The 17,777-nt window shown below is 37.5% G+C and overlaps 1 protein-coding gene across 4 annotated transcripts in view; it reads right to left on the bottom strand.

Annotated features, from left to right (window-relative positions):
- The window catches only part of LOC130910138 (myelin transcription factor 1), a 41,232-nt gene extending 24,349 nt beyond the window's left edge, over positions 1 to 16,883 (bottom strand). For all 4 annotated transcript variants that reach the window (XM_057827133.1, XM_057827142.1, XM_057827151.1 and 1 more), the window contains exons 1-10: positions 16,659 to 16,883; positions 12,253 to 12,307; positions 12,115 to 12,157; positions 11,959 to 12,027; positions 11,659 to 11,882; positions 6,778 to 7,785; positions 5,895 to 6,014; positions 5,510 to 5,600; positions 939 to 1,052; positions 650 to 864 (exon numbers count right to left, since the gene is read on the bottom strand). In XM_057827133.1, the coding sequence (XP_057683116.1) occupies positions 650 to 864; positions 939 to 1,052; positions 5,510 to 5,600; positions 5,895 to 6,014; positions 6,778 to 7,785; positions 11,659 to 11,882; positions 11,959 to 12,027; positions 12,115 to 12,157; positions 12,253 to 12,307 (1,939 nt within the window). In that variant the 5' untranslated portion in view covers positions 16,659 to 16,883. The remainder of the gene's footprint in view (positions 1 to 649; positions 865 to 938; positions 1,053 to 5,509; positions 5,601 to 5,894; positions 6,015 to 6,777; positions 7,786 to 11,658; positions 11,883 to 11,958; positions 12,028 to 12,114; positions 12,158 to 12,252; positions 12,308 to 16,658) is intronic.
- Positions 16,884 to 17,777: the final 894 nt, after the last annotated feature.

Raw genomic sequence — 17,777 nt, 5'->3', positions numbered from 1 at the left:
CCATTTCTCTCAACAGGAAGTGACCCTGAAATGCTCAAATTTCAACAGAAAGTGGCCCAATATGAACAAGAAGTGACCCCCGAAATGGCCCAAAAGCTACAGGAAGTGACCTGAAATGTCCCAAAGTCTATTGGAAGTGACCCAATATGAACAGAAAGTGACCTTGGAATGCCAAAAATCAACCAGAATTAACCCTGAAATGCCAAATCAACAAGAAATTACTGGATATCAAAAGGAAGTGACCCTGAAATGCTGAAAAATCAACAGGAAGTGGCCCAATATGAACAAAAAGCAACCCCCAAAATGGCCCAAAAGCTATTGGAAGTGACCCAATAAGAACAGGAAGTGACCTGGAAATCCCCGAAATCAACGGGAAGTGAACCCCAAATGCCCCAAATCAATAGGAAATGACTGGATTTCAAAAGGAAGTGACCCTAAAATGCTCCAAAATCAACAGGAGGTAACCCTAACTAGGAATTTATCCGAACATGACTCAATATGAACAGGAAGTAACCCGTAATTGCAACAGTTCATTTTTAAAGCAGATCTGGTTTGTCTACCACTATCAGTGGAAAAAAATAATAATCACTTCTAACTAATTTTGCCCTTCTACTAGACAATCATATGTTGGCTGTGATGTGTCACTTACATTTGAAGGCTTTGGGTGATGTTTCAGTGGCGCTTGTCTTTGGAACAAGCATTCGCTTTCCAAACACCTGGACATCAAAGCTTGCATAGTCAAAAGACACCTTTGAATATTTCTCCAACTCTTTGGCCAGGTTTGCTCGTGGTGTAGTGGTGACCGCATTGGGACCGTAATTACCATACTGAGGGATCTCCAGTTGTTTCACAAAACACATGGGCCTGAAAGGGAAACGGAGACAATTTTTTCAATATCAAATATTATCGACTAACACCTGAATAAAAAGATATCCTACCTGAGCACTCTGTCAGAGTTGGACGTGGGTTCACTGACCGCAGCCTGTAGATGGACATGCTTGTCCTGACTCTTGTTCATCTTAGTGGCTGCAGCAATAGGGCAGCCAGACAAACTGATGGGATGACATATTGAATTTTTCAGATCAATGGTTCTCCATCATTTCACAGCAAGTGCCACCTGAAGAAATACTTGGCTTACCGAGTAGCACCATGTCTCAACATTTAATTCAGTCAATATTTCTCGTACCACTAGAGGGAGCCCGCATAACACTGGTGGTACTCGTACTACACTTTGAGACCCATAATGGCATAAAAATGTCAAAAATAAGAATTGCCCCATACAGCGTTGGCTCGGGTTCTCCTGATCACATATTTTGGCACCTGATTTCCGAGTCCGAATCGCCTGCTTTTGAGGATCTGACGAGAAGTATCAATCCGATACCTAGCCAATGTATTAAGGAGAACAAAAGCATATAAAAATGAAAAATATTTCCATATATCAGACACTCTTGCATTATGCTATCTTGCTGTTTGCTTCCCGTGTTTACTTCCACTTATATATATATATATATATATATATTAGGGCTGTCAAAATTATCGCGTTAATGGGCGTTAATTAATTTTTTAAATTAATCACGTTAAAATATTTGACGCAATTAACGCAGATGTCCTGCTCAGATAGATTTAAATGACTGTACAGTGAAACGCTCACTTGTGTTTTATGGAGTTTTGCTGCCCTCTGCTGGCGCTTGGGTGCGACTGATTTTATAGGCTCCAGCACCCATTACATTGTGTATGTAATTATTGACATCAACAATGGCGGGCTACTAGTTTATTTTTTGATTGAAAATTTTACAAATTTTATTAAAACGAAAACATTAAGAGGGGTTTTAATATAAAATTTCTATAACTTGTACTAACATTTTTCTTTTAAGAACTACAAGTCCCTCTATCCATGGATCGCTTTAACAGAATGTTAATAATGTTAATGCCATCTTGTTGATTTATTGTTATAATAAGCAAATACAGTCCTTATGTACCGTATGTTGAATGTATATATCCATCTTGTGTCTTATCTTTCCATTCCAACAATAATTTACAGAAAAATATGGCATATTTTATAGATGGTTTGAATTGCGATTAATTGCGATTAATTACGATTAATTTTTAAGCTGTAATTAACTCGATTTATATATATATATATATATATATATTAGAGCTGTCCCGACTAGTCGACATAGTCGACGTCATCGATGACGTAAATCCGTCGACGAGCACAACATCCCGTCGACGGTTAATGAAGGGTTAAAAAAATATATGCGTGGAAAGTTAGAATGTCGGATGCTCTGTTTGCAAGCGGGGAAAGCAGCACAAAGCCAAAAAAAAAAGCGCACCAGAGTGTCCAAAACATTGCCTTATTTCAAAGAAACAAAGGAGAGTACACTCTTCTGTCCTGTCTCTTCAATGCCAAGCTTGGCTGCACGTCGGCCGTGAATAAAAACCTCAAGCGCCTTCACACAGTTTGTAATTTCTTTTTTTTTTTTTTTTCATTTTGTGTACACCAGAGGGTGCTGTCGCTTTACTAAATAATAATGTTTCATTGACAATGGGCCTATAAGTGCTATTACTATTGTTCTTAATGCTAATTGAAAGGTTTATTTCATGTTATGGTTTATTTTATGGTATAGAAAATTACATAAGGTTAAAAGGTCATAAATATATACAGTATATACAGTGATTGCACTCAAGTGAGAGATTGTCAATGATAAGGTAATAAATTAAGGTAAATGCAATTCATATAGGCAATTCATTGAAATATAAATAAGGTTTAAAAGGAAAAAGGTGAAAAGTTTTTGTTAATTTCTAATTATGTTGCTTTATTTGTGTGCACCGTAGCTCTTACACTGTGTTTACATCCAAGGATGGAATAAAAGTTGTAAACCATCAGTTTAAGAGACCATCTTTTCAATCGGGAGGCTACACTAGTTAATTCTATCAGCATTTGAACTCATTGTTTATTTGTGATTTATTATTGTTATTTACGTGTTTATTTGTACTTTAATAAATAATTTGAGTGTTCCAATATGTTTTTTGTGAATTGATAAGCGTCAACAAAAATTTCATTGCTAGATTAGTAAAAAAAAAAAAAAAAAAAAAAAAAAAAAATTAATTATTAGATTAGTCGACTAATCGTAAAAATAGTCGGCTGACTAATCGGGAGAAAATTAGTCGTTTGGGACAGCCCTAATATATATAGCCCCTTATATCTTAGGGCTGTCAAATTTATCGCGTTAACGGACGGTAATACATTTTTTAAATTAATCACAATAAAATATTTAACACATGCGCGGGACGACCCACTCATGCATTGCCGCAAACAGACAACAATGGCGCCGTTTTATGTATATTGAGGGCTAAAAGGCAGAGACGAGCGAGAGGAGTGGACTCAGGCATTCATTGGGGCCGTGCTGTTTATTGGCATAAGCTTTGGCATCTCTTCCACAACAATTATAACTATTGTGGCGAGTGACGTGGGGTAGAATGACAGGAGCTAATCTTTTTCTTAACACCCTGTATTGAACACAACGCAAAGAAGATATACCATTTGCAGCCACCACTGAAAGTCATGGTTGCCCAACTTGCCATCATGCATTTGGGTGGAACAGTTAAGTCGCTACAGTATCATTTAATGAAAGCACAACAAAAATGATATTCCTATATCTCTCAAAAAATAATGTTCACAAAAAGAAAAGCGCTAAACGCAAAGAGAACTGGTATTCCCAATCAAAATAGCTTTGCAAAAAAATACTCAGACTTTGGTTAAACTCCATTCAAACATTTCGTTTAGCTCAACAAATACACTAGATGGCAATATTTAGTCACAATATACAAACTATCAAAGGTCTTGTACATTGTGAAGTCAACACTCAAATGAACGTAAGGCACAATGAACCTGGGAACTACGGCGTCAGTCGAGGGGCAAAACGCAGTAGAAAATCTTGGCTAGATGTCTAATTAATTCAAAACTCGCCCTTGACACCTTGTGGTGTATTTCAATCACTACCTTCCACAATGGCGAGCTATTAGTTTATTTTTTGGTTAAAAATTTTACAAATTTTATTAAAATGAAAACATACAGAGGGGTTTTAATATAAAATTACTATAACTTGTACTCACATTTATCTTTTAAGAATTACAAGTCTTTCTATCTGTGGATCCCTTTCACAGAAATAATGTTAATAAAGTTATTTTAGAGATGGTTTGAATTGCGATTAATTATTTAACTCGATTAAAAATTTTAATCATTTGACAGCCCTAATATATTTATATTTAAATAATTTTTAAAAACCTATGTATATATATTTTTTGATAAAGGGTTTTTAAGCACTTCAAAATGTAAAACTGTAATTACGATAAATTTTAAACATGTTACTGTCCCACCAAATTATTTTTAAACAAGAATAAAGTAGAAAAATGCTTGTCTTTATTAAATGCCTCATTGAGTGAGTCCACTCAAATCTTCTCAGGTGCTCACTTACACACAATGAGTTGCCATAGCAACTGTTTAATAAGTTGACCTATAATTGATGCACACGGTGCTTTGAAGTTTCAGCTTCCAGGCAACTCTGGCAAGATCAAACCTTAACGTCTGTCAATCATCGTTAACTTTAATAGCAACTCCAGTGCACTGTCTGACCAAGAAAATGAGCAGGAGGGAGAGTGAGACTTCGTGATTGAATCGGAACAGCTCATCTGTATTTAGTTTTTTATTGGAAAAAAAAATCCACGATGGACTGAGGGCTCGAAGTTTTAAGCGCGAAGTAGCGAGCGATCACTGTATACTTTTAATAATCTCCTTGTATATCATGATTATTTTTATTGTTTTGTAGCCCTTAAAAAAATATAAATGATCTTTTTCATTCGATCCTTTGGAAATCCATGATCGGCCCCGATTTCCGATCACGTAATCGGCTCAAGGACATCCCTACCGTTGACAGTGCAGTAAATAAATCAAATACTTTCAGATTATTTTTTCTGTAATTTTCAAATATACAGTATTTTCCATCTATTTCAATTATTATAACTCAATGGCTGCCATTGACAGAAATATACGTCCAATCCATTTGAGGTGGGAATTTTGGCAGCAACTCTGGCACCCTCCCAGTTCAAATGGATTGGACGTCTGCTGCTGATAAACTCATTTAAATTCACAGCACAAGGATGAAAAGAGCCACATGATTCGATGTCTATCATCATCAATCTTTTATGTTAATCTATTATATATTTATATACTGTTTGAGCCTTAGAGCACAAGCACTTGATGGTGTGGTACCCACCGTTGTGAAAAGATGACATTAATTTACCATGTAAAGACATTGTCAGTATACGTAGCATGTGTTAGTACTATATGGTTAAGTTGAAGCGTCAATAAATCAATAGAATTCTTCCCATCCTAGCAAAAATCATCAAATAGGGAACACAAATAGGATGACTATAAAAGGAAATGGATAGATTCCATATCCAACTTGTTCATTGAGTGCATGCATATAAGTGCGTGTCCATTATTAACCTGCGGTGCGTGTTGCGGTTACTGTTGACGTGACCTTGGCCTGTGCAACCAGGAGTTGGACACTTCAAGACGTTCTCATACATGGCCAGGACTATAGACACACAGCAGATACAACCTGTTTAGTCTGTTCAGATTGTAAGTTTTACATTCTTGCTAATGCTAGCAATACAGAAGTAGCACACAAGACAGACAGTAGTTGCATATTTAGCAAAGTTAGTAGTATTAGTTCAACTAGTATTCATTTTAGCTGCGGTTCAAAAGACAAATGTAACTGAGATCAAATCTCAAACAAAATTAGCAGGCCTTAAGTACGAAAATCAAAAATGGTATGCTAACTGAAGAATAGTTTACAGTAGGCCTATCATGTACGGTGTTAATTTCTTACTCTCTGGAGGAATTCTATCCTTATGAGGACATCCAGATAGACTGCGATGATGGGGGTACAGTCCAGTCACGTGACCTGTCCCGTCACACCCAGGGGTTGGACATTTCACTTCCTTCTTCTCTGAATGAAGGAAAATTGGATTAATTGGCAAACTGACATTAGCACACTCACATTCAAATTTATGTTACACAAAAGTCAGGATACACTTGCCCCCATAGCCACACAGTAATTTGGCAGTTAAGTCCTGACTACTGAGCTACTGAAGATTGGTTAGAACAAGTTCTGTATGTGTAGAACCTAAGGAAAACCTTCCTCCATGAGAACTTAAAAGAGAGTGCTGGCCCCTGAAGCTTGATTGGGCTATTGGCTCAGTTGTTAGAATACTTGACTGCCGTGGTTTGGGATCAAACCCAAGTAAAAGAGGTGGAAGTAGTGACATTGTGAGAGTAAAACAACAGGTATTTTTTTTTTTTTTTTGCAATAGGTTGTTGTTAATATAATTAAACGTATTACAGTTTTCTTTTTTAAATGGTACAGTTACGGCAATCACAGCTGGCAGTATTTTATCTTAAATGTAACTTTTTTTTTTAAATCATTTTTTTTTTATATTTTGTTTTTAATTTCAGATGAATTTTCAAAAGCAATTTATACAGTCATTTTCTAAACTGTGTATTTGTTTTTTCAATTAAGAAGGAAAAACAGATGACAATATTCTTTTGTTAATTTTGTTTTGTTTTTAAATTTTGCTGTTTAGGTAAATGAAAATTAAATAAAATTAACTCTTTTAATTGAAATTTCTTTATTTAAAAAGGGAAATACATTTTCTGCCCCACCCTACTTCCAAGCTTTGAGTTCTATATCTGTGGCAAAAAAGCGATGTTACCTTTGCTGTAGTGACCGCTGCGTCGGACCAGAGCTTCGGTGCTTTTGCTGGGGCTGTTGTACGACTGGAAGTCCTGGGAGCTCTGAGCCTCCTGCCCCTCTTTCCCTTCCCCGGCCTTTAAGGCGATGGCCTGCTCCAGCAGCCCAAGGTTCCCCCGAGTCATATCCCAGGTCTCTGAATCATCAGTGATCCCTGAGCCGTCTGAGATACAATCGCGCTCATCTCCGTCATCATCCTCTTCGTCGTCATCGTCCTCTTCAGAACGTACTTCGATGACTACTGTGGTTGGAGAAGCCTTGCTAGATTGGTCGTCAGCCCCTTCTTCTTCCTCTTCCTCCTCTTCTTCCTGCTCCTCCTCTACTTCTACGTGCTCCAGTTTTCCTGATTCTGATTCTGCATTTTCTCCCTTCTTCTCCGCTTCGTATGCTTCGTCCTCAGTCCTAGGTGAGCAGACTTTTTCGTCCTCAAGAGACTCCTGAGATCCTTGACTGCATGGACTCATAGAGTAAGGAGTTTCCACTCTTTGGACCTGAAGCTCATCTTCCTCTTCTTCTTTCTGCTCACTCTCTCTCTGGTCCGGTGTTGACAAGTTGACTTGATGATGAACATAATGTCCAGTGGAATACTGATGATCTGTGTTTCCCTGGCTTATTGGCTGTCTTTCCATTTCTCTGTCCCCTCCAAAGCCGTTTGTTTTTTCAACCCGCTCTTCTGTTTCTTCATCGTCGTCGTCATAGTCGTCCTCTTCTTTTTCAACATCATTTCTGTCGAGATCCCTCTGAGTTTGCTCTACTGCCTCTTGTGTATCATTTACTGGTACAGTATCTGTTTTTTCTTGATCGTCGTCAGACAGTTGTTCTTCCCTAACCAGTTTCTCATTGCAGCCAGTTTCTTCAGCGACAACTTCATTTTCAACCTCCAGGGTGATGTTCTCTTCATCCTTAGTTGTAGTACAAACAACTGTTTCTTCAACCACCGTGTCTTCTTTAAATAACTGGCAGGCGTTTTCTGTTAATCAAAAGTTTACAGTGTTTTATGAGATCCAACTATATATGGGTCATTCCAGAAATGGAGGGCATTTTTCCCCCCATTCACATTTTAAATAATCCACATACGAAATACTAAAACATGCTGTTTCCGAATAAATTTCTGTGTCCTGAGACCAACTCTAAAAACAAACAAATAAATAAAACTAGGATAAAAGAATGCTTGAAAATATTTTTAAAATACCAAATTAGTCTGAAGTACCTCCTAATATGCCATTTAAAACGTCATTTTTGAGTATTATTTGTTTCATTGTTGTCTCTTTTAATTGGGGTACCATTTGTTTTAATATTTATAATATTTTAAATATTAATTAACATTTGTGGAAGGTGTATCCCACAACATGGACGCTGCCCTGTTATCATAACCTTTTTATCATGGTTAAAGAAGAAAATAGTGGATCACATGATATGCTAGACTTGACATCAATTTTTTAGGGCTGTCAAACGATTAAAAATTTTATTCGAGTTAATTACAGCTCAAAAATTAATTAATCGTAATTAATCGCAATTAATCTCAATTCAAACCATCTATAAAATATGCCATATTTTTCTGTGAATTATATATATATTCTGTAAAATAAATTGTTGGAATGGAAAGATAAGACACAAGATGGATATATATATATACATTCAACATACGGTACATAAGGACTGTAGTGGGCATTTCAATCTACTGTCATTCAAATCTGTCTATGCTGTCCTCACTCCGAAGCGTCTACTTTTTCCAACGCTAGACAGCTAGTGAACGACGCCTTAATAATCAGACTTCTTCCTTTTTCATCTGATTTATTAATAAATTGGTTTCAAACCATTGTCCCCTTTAAAACTACAAAAAAAAGTACACAAGCATTGCATTAGCAACAACGTTAGTTTAGCACGCTATACAGGTTAACTAAACATAAACAAAAAGCGTCTCATACAAACATATAACATTTCGCTTATTAACATAATATGTACATTCTTTACAACAACCATACTTACGGACAAATCTTGTCCAAGGATCATATAAGCACAACAGAGACGTCTTGCAGCCATATTGAACGAGAGGAGAAAACCAATAAACCATGTCGCAAAGCGACCACAAGAGTTCGCTGTTAGCACAAAAAGCCTTGCTGTAAAACTTACCAAAAGGCAGAATACTGTCTGAGCGGGACATGTGCGTTAATTGCGTCAAATATTTTAACGTGATTAATTTAAAAAATTAATTACCGCGCGTTAACGCATTAATTTTGACAGCCCTAATATATATATATATATATATATATATATATATATATATATATATATATATATATATATATATATATATATATATATATATATATATATATATATATATATATTTTTTTTTTTTTTTTTTTAAAGTCATTATTTATTTATTTATTTTCAAACTGCATTTTTCCATCCAGAGTGAGGGGGCACACTTTAAATATATTAAAGTGATATAGGCATCTTCAAGTGAACTTCGAGTAAAATTCAAGTATCTTGAGGCCGGGCTGAGTGTCCTCTTTTTTGGAAATCAAAATATGGTCACCCTACTTTCTTTACCTACAGTATAGTACATATGTTTATCCTCTTGGTCAGCAGTCACAGCTAGCTAAACAGCTAGCTTAACTACTGATAAAAGCTAATTGCACGGTTTCGCAACTGTTGCGAGCCTGTAATGCATATGAAATGAATCAGACCTTTTTTGTCATTTTTTTCTTTGCCTATTACATAAGTAAGTTTGACCTCTTGGTCAGCAGTAACTGTGAGCGAAACTGCTAGCTTCTACTCTTGAGGAAAAGCTAACGTTAGTATAGTTTCTTTCAACCCAGTTATGGATATGATTAGAACAAGATAATTATTATCATTTTCTTTTTTTAAATTTACATAAATTAGTTAGTCCTTTTGATCAGCAGTATCAGCTAGCAAAACTGTTAGCCTCTATGCCTGACTTTATTGCCTTCTAGCAGCATGGTACAGCGTTGCCTGGCATACTACTTGTACTGGGTTGTTGGGGCCAAGGTTGGTTAAAGCGACACATAAGAAACCTCGAAATCAGGGCTTCTCAATTACTGTTTTTAAATGTATTTTGGGTGGGTTTATCAAGCAGTATGGCCCGGCCCGCCGTTGCTCGGGAGAGAAAGTGAAAATTCACATTTTCTATGCTAATTTTTGGAGTTTCGAATGACACACATACGCATACACATCTATATATAAGTATACAGTCCCTGACAAAAGTCTTGTCGCTTATCCATTTTGTAGAAACAATTGCTAATCACCTGACTTTTAATTATTCAATTGGTTTCAGAAATGGCTCATATGAAAGCTAAGACCCTCCCAAATGATGTTGAATGTACAAAAATATATTTGTTTCACTGAAAAAAGATTTATCATTAAAGAAGACATAAAGGTCAAATTTTGGCAAGACAAAAGTTTTGTTGCCTACAGAAAGTTGTGTGAAAATTGAACAAAAAATGTACTTCAAATACAAAAATATGTTACATAACATAAGCCAATTAAGTAGTGGGGCTGTGAGATCCAAACTTAATATTTTGTATGACTTCCATGGGCTTTGGCAAGGATTCATACAATTTATTAAAGTCATCAGGAACATCAAAGAAAGCAGTCTTGCATGCCTCCCAGAGTTCTCAACATTCTTGGGTTTCGTCTTCCATGCTTCCTCTTTCATCCTACCACAGACATTCTCAATGATGTTCATGTCTGGTGACTGGGCTGGCCAGTCCTGGAGGATCTTGATTGAAGTATGCGATGGAGCACCATCCTGCTGCAGAATGTGTCCCTTTTTATGGTTTGGAATGTAAGAGGAAGATTTGTTGATATTTGTTGACCACCAAACTTCACTGTTTTCTGAGTGAATCTCAGATCCATGCGGGCTCCAGTAGGTCTCCTGCAATATTTGCGGCGACTGTGGTGTAATTCAATGGAAGATTCATCTGACAAATCCACCTTTTGCCACAAAACTGTGAAGTTTGGTGGTGGCAAAATGTGCGAGAGATCTGCAGGGTGGAAGGCAACATAAATGGTCTGAAATATCAACAAATCGTAGCTGCCTCTTACATTCCTAACCATAAAAAGAGACAAATTCTGCAGCAGGATGGTGCTCCATCGCATAGTTCAATCTCCACCTCAAAGTTCTTCAATGCAAAGAAGATCAAGGTCCTCCAGGACTGGCCAGCCCAGTCACCAGACATGAACATCATTGAGCATGTCTGGGGTAGGATGAAAGAGGAAGCATGGAAGACAAAAAACAAGAATGTTGATGACCTCTGGGAGGCATGCAAGACTGCTTTCTTTGATGTTCCTGATGACTTCATCAATAAATTGTATGAATCCTTGCCGAAGCCCATGGAAGTCATACAAAATATTCAATTTGGATCTCACAGCACTACTTATTTCGCTTATGTTATGTAACATATTTTTGTATTTGAAGTACATTTTTTGTTCAATTTTCACACCACTTTCTGTAGGCGACAAAACTTTTGTCTTGCCTAAATTTGACCTGTATGTCTTCATTAAATGATAAATCTTTTTTCAGTGAAACAAAAAAATGTTTGTACATTCAACGTCATTTGGGATAGTCTTAGCTTTTATATGAGCCATTTCTGAAACCAATTGAATAATTAAAAGTCAGGTTATTAGCAATTGTTTCTACAAAATGGATAAGCGACAAGACTTTTGTCAGGGACTGTAAATAATTGCTGAATATGTAGCAGGAAACCAAAAAAGTAAAAGTTATTTGAAAGGATTTTGAAGCCAAAATGTTTCTGGAATGACCCATTTAAATCATCCAAATTTTATTGTTTGCACACAAGCGTATGCTTTCACTTACTTTTTATTGATTCTGGTCTGCTATTTGTAGTTTTCTCCTCTTGGATGTCTTCCTCGTCGTTCTCATTTTCCTCCTCTTCTTCCTCGTCCTCATCGTTGTGTACGGCTAAGTCTTCTTCTGCATCCATTGAGGCAGACTGACCCTTCTTCTTTGGTGAAGACAGGTTGTCCTCAGCTTCTGCCTCCTCCAGCTTTCTCTTCTTTACTGTTGGACATCCCAGCGCACTAAGAAATGACATAAAATATCTTATCTTTTTGATTAGCCATAATATGTAACGTCATATTGGCTATCCAAGCTTACCTTCTATGTCTTGAGTATCTTCCACTGACATGACCTTTTCCATCACAGCCTGGGGTTGGACAACTGCTGCTGACAAACAGCAAAACCATAACACATCATCATCCAATACTCAAAGCATCAAGATGAATCTAGCAGAATTCAGAATTCAGAATTCACCTCAACTCATGCTTCATGTCATGTCCTGAGAGCTCAGACAAAACTGGGGGGAAGAAAACACTCATTTTACTTGCTATTATTTGAAAGAATTGACTTATTCATGGGGAAAATATGATAGAAAAAAAGCTTAATGCTGACCTCGAATGCTTTTGGAGCGGGTTCGTGTTCGTGTCTCTGATGTGTCTTGGCTCATCTGGAGGATATAAAAACATTAGAAGGTGACATTCACATATACAGTAAATATGATAAAGAAGCCTTATAAACTGTATTATAAAAAGGTAGTCTGCTCAATACTAAGCCCTTGTGACGATGTTAAAGTTTTCTTGAACAGTAAAACTAAACCAGTTTTGTCCTCAGTTGGTGAATGAAGTTATAGTGTTAAAGCCCTTTATCCACTCTCAACTGTGACAAAAATGTTATGATTCGTCTATAAAATTGTTATAAGTACTTAAAGGTTGTTGGCGATAATTGGCACGTTTTTGCTGGAAAGAAAAACAAAAAACGGTGGTTTGTTTTGGGATGTACTGGAAGTGACCACGCCTTAATTCATTTGCCTCCATGCTGTCAATTTTCAGTCTTTTGTTACCTGCCATCCAGTGTAGTCAGTAATGCGTTACTATAATCTGATTACTTTCTTTCTGTAACGAGCAATTTAACGCGTTCATCAAGTTAGTTTCCTAAGGGTGTCAATGTGTTACTATTTTGTTATTGCCTCATAATGTATGTAGAATGAAGAATATTGTAATCATGTAAGAAGAGCATTTTGAATAGAAAACATTAGAAAGGTTCCCAAAGGTTCGTTTCCATGTTAACCGCTCACTGTTACTTGCTGTTTTGGTCTCGAGTCACACGTGCTAAGTGTTTTGGGACTGAGAAAGGAGTGACGAACGCGAGTGCACATTCGAGCGGAGTGCAGCCATCTGTCGAGATGTGCGAGGGAATGTTGATCTGTGTGCGTCCATGAATGAATGTGACTATTGTTCCTTCATTTTTGAGGGTTCCAACGATAGGTTGCTGCCGCTACATGCGTGGCCGTTTCGTAGCTTTGCCGTTGCAACGGCGGTTAGTCAACAATCCAAGTCGGCAAGCATTGTTTACATCATATTCGTGTTGCACCTTTATGCCGTGGGGTGACGTGTTCGTCAGGCATCTTTGGGATGTGTTGTAAATCCAATTGAGTGTAAAGTGCCACATTGCATCAACGTTTTGGATCGTGTGTGTGTACGGCGTACTTCCGGGTTGTACGCACACATTCGCACCTGCCCCCACATTTGTGTTTATTGCACTGTTTATTGCACAATTCGTCTGTGTGTTGTTGATTATTGTGCAGTCAATTTGCATTGTTTTACATTGACACTGATATGCTGTTAACCGTAAACCCTAAACCCTAACCTGAAGTTCAGAATTTTTGACATTAGGCTTAATCTTCGAGTTAGCAGGGGTTTAATTAGTTGTTGGAGTTGATTTCAACAAATTCCATGCAGTTTGTCAGTTATTTGTTAGTTTCAGGCCTCGTGTGTGGAGAAGCTAGCGCGAGTCAATGGTGGTTGGAATCAAATCCCCACTACCTCGAAGATGAAGCCTTATATGAAAAATTCTGATCTTCCTTTTTAAATTCAATTATCGGAAAGTCGATTAAATGTGATGACATTTTTCTGTTGTCATTCTTATTTGAGGCAGCAAAGGGAGGAAAATGGATAAAAAAAATAACCAATAAATTAAGTAACTTAGTTATTTTGATAATAAAGTAATCAGTAAAGTAATTAGATTACTTTGAGGTGCAGCCAGTAATCAGTAATAAATTACTTTTTCAAGTAATCTGTGACAACACTGCTGCCATCATAGTCACTGTGAAGTCAAGTGCTATACATGCGTCATATTTCCCATTATCTTCATCTCATGAAACCCTACATCGAGCCGTTATTGTGTAAAGTCTGACAATGAGTGTGTTACTACTATCTATTGTAGTACATGTGCAATTACACTTTATTCTAGTATAGAACCTTGTTATGTTATGCATTAGTATTGCACCAATAACTACCGATACGGCACTAAAATGCCATCATCTGTTTCGGCAAGTAATATGAAGTATGCTGATTCTGTGCAACATGTACTTTTCAAGGTATAGTTTCCATTGTTGCCTTACCCAAAAAAGGCCTCAAGCTACACACGCCACAGTTGAAAAAGGAGCGCTTGTCACCATTCCCAAGATGATGACAGACGTCCACCCAAGGGGGTAGGTTTGGTCTCAACATTAGTAGGGACATTATTACCGTATTGCACATAATGCAAACAATGATTCAAATCAGGGATGACTATCTTGACTTTGTTGTTTCTTGTGGAGGCTGACCTGACCACAGTAGTTTTGACGGTTAGCAAGTTTAATGTTATGCTAACTCTGATGCAGGTCGAACTTTCAGAAGCAAAATTAGTGGTGTTTCCCCCACCTCCACAACACTGACGTCTTTTTACATGACTTACAGTGGCTCCTGCTGGCCGATAAAACAAACCTTCTAATATACCTCCTCTCTGAAGGGGGCGGCGGAGGCAGCATGTTGTCAACATGAATCTGTTGGGGTTGTGTATGTATGTTTGTGTGAATGTGGCGGGATGGGAGGCTTCAAGTCATCAGCCAATCAAATGTTCGTTTGAGCGGGAAAAAATGGACCAGCACAGTCTGCAAGTGAAAAGGGATAACTAAGTCTTAACATAGTGAAAATAATTCAATTAATAATGGTAGGGTCTATTCTACTCTTACAACATATGGAAAGTAGGGCTGTCAAACGATTAAAATTTTTAATCGAGTTAATTATAGCTTAAAAATTAATTAATCGTATTTAATCACAATTCAAACCATCTATAAAATATGCCATATTTTTCTGTAAATTATTGTTGGAATGGAAAGATAAGACACAAGACGGATATATACATTCAACATTCTGTACATAAGTACTGTATTTGTTTATTATAACAATAAATCAACAAGATGGCATTAACATTATTAACATTCTGTTAAAGCGATCCATGGATAGAAAGACTTGTAGTTCTTAAAAGATAAATGTTAGTACATGTTATACAAATTTTATATTAAAACCCCTCTTAATGTTTTCGTTTTAATAAAAATTGTAAAATGTTCAAACAAAAAATAAACTAGTAGCTCCCCATTGTTGATGTCAATAATTACACAAGTCTCATGGTGCTGAAACCCATTAAATCAGTCGACAAACCACCAAAAAAACAAGTGGATATGACACTGTGCTGTCATTTTAATCTGTTTGAGCGGGGCATGTGCGTTAAATGCGTCGAATATTTTAACTTGATTAATTTTAAAAATTAATTACCGCCCGTTAACGCGATAATTTTGACAGTCCTAATGGAAAGACAATCTAAATTACCTACCGGTATATATCTGAACTCTTTATATAATGAAATAAGGTTGCTTAAAAGTTGGTGGGGACAATTTCAGCATCCTGAAAAGTTGCGATTGTTATGTCCCTACCGTCCCTATGCTAACCTACGTCCACCCGTGTGGCTCTTGTCATCCTTTTGCTTTAAATTTAAATGACTTCATTACTAGTAGACGGCCAATCCATTTGAGGTGTTTCCCCTCCCTCTTCAAATAGATTGGACGTCTAACGCCGTCAATAGCAGACAATTAGTTAAGCAGTATCTGGCCAAACCATGATAGCAGTTACTTGACATTCAAGTGAGTATGCAGTAATTTAGCTTTAAAATGGAAAAATGTATATATTTTTTTCTGAACACAAATGGAAAAATACAAATCTGTATTTGAGAATGTTAGTCAGCAAGAGTAACTCATTTTTACCCATTGACGGCAATAGTCGTCCAATCAATGGAAATCGGGAGGGGCTAGCATTGGATGATCACATTTCACTGCTACTGACAGTAAAAGACGTCCAATCCATTTAAACTGGGATGGGCTGGCAGTGGATGATCTTTTAGTTAATATGTCGAATAGTATTAGTACTTGAATTTCTTGTGAGGAGTGTTCTTGAACGCATCATCTGAACGTGCAGCGCATGACTTGTTTTTTTCTACGTTCACGGGCTTAAAAAGTGACTTCCTACTGCTTGAAAGTGAATACCCTTCCCAAGTATCCCTCTACGAAACACTCCAAATATGACTTTGGCCGACAGAAATGGGTTGCTCATCCACAAACAGGCCCGTCTCCTTGTGTTTATTCTTTAGCCTACTCATATTCCACGAAAAAAAGGCCATCAAAACCATAGCGAACCACCTCGTTCCGTGACAAACTATTAACTCGAATGGATTTTGGCACGTAGTCGCCATTGTTTCCGCTGCATCAGAGGCAAAAAAAAAAAAAAGAAAACATTCGTTTGAAAAGCATCCTCCGGACGGAACGTAAACGAATCAAACGTCGCGTTGAAAAGTGGGTCGGCACCACGCGCGTCGCCCCCGCTGGGTGTAAAAAAATATATACACTCGAAGCCGAACCGGGCCTTTTTGGAATGCCGGCCAAATAGTGCGCTTCGTGTCTTTGTCAGAGAGAAATAAAGCCTTACCTTAGGTTCAGCCTAATGCCCTCCCCTCCCCCTCCTCGTCGACATCGCCAGCTTCGCTTAGCGACGTGAAGTGGAGCCCTCGAGTCGTGCCTTTAGAACTTGGCCTCCATCCCTCAGCCAGTTCGGCGAGAAGAAGACGACCCAGTCGCTCGGACCAACTCAGCACCGCGGAGAGAAAACATTGAGCGGACAGTTCGAGTTCAACCTTCAGTACCATGGACAGAAACCCGTCAGCACTGCCTCCTGCTGCCCAGAGAGAGGACTACAGTGAAATTACAGAGAACCCATTTTACTAAGACACTTCGGTTTGTTTCTTTCAGTGGTGTTACCAGGATGCCAGGTGTGGGTGGGCTAATATTAGTCTTACCTGGTGGGGCAAAACAAAAACAAAAAAACAAATAACCTACAATGCTCAAGTAAGTCGAAACCCAGCGTAGAGCTACTGCACCTTAAAACATGTTTTGTTTTCTCCTTGAGATAACTGTTGTTGTAATTTGGTGTAAACAAATAAAAGTTTATTGGATTTTATTTGACTTAGAACACATCCATAACTGAACAGTATGAACATGCAGGTGACAATGTTTTTTTAGGTAACCTATTGTGGTTCCTCGGTTTTATTAATATTATTATAGTTATTCATGTGTTCCGCAGCCCCTTTGAGCTCAATTTGACCCCCTTAGAATGCTTCAAAATGCACCATAATCGGCACGCAGATCAAGACAGGTGCAATCATTGATACTGTGTGCAAGGGTCCCCAAACTTTTGCTGTGAGGGCCACATAACTTTTCCCTTCTCGGATGAGGGGCTGGGGTCAGTTTGTAACAGAAAAAGTATGACGATTGCAGGAGGGCCTAAATGTAAAAATGTATTGTTTTTCAGGAAGCCACAATCAAATAACCCTTTCTGGATTATTCACGGAACAAAAGTAAATACAATAAAAATAACTATATAACATAACATAACATAACATAATAATATAATTGATTAATAATAACCAAATAACCATCTCTGGGTTCTTCACAGAAAAAAAGCCAGGAAATAAATAACACTATTCGGGAAAGAAAAAAAAAAAAGCTCTCTAGTATTGTTCAGGGGGCCGGACCAAATGTGGAGGCGGGC

This window comes from Corythoichthys intestinalis, chromosome 2 (assembly GCF_030265065.1).
Source record: "Corythoichthys intestinalis isolate RoL2023-P3 chromosome 2, ASM3026506v1, whole genome shotgun sequence".
Classification (NCBI taxonomy): Eukaryota; Metazoa; Chordata; class Actinopteri; order Syngnathiformes; family Syngnathidae; genus Corythoichthys; species Corythoichthys intestinalis.
This window is presented reverse-complemented; position numbering and strand designations above follow the sequence as displayed.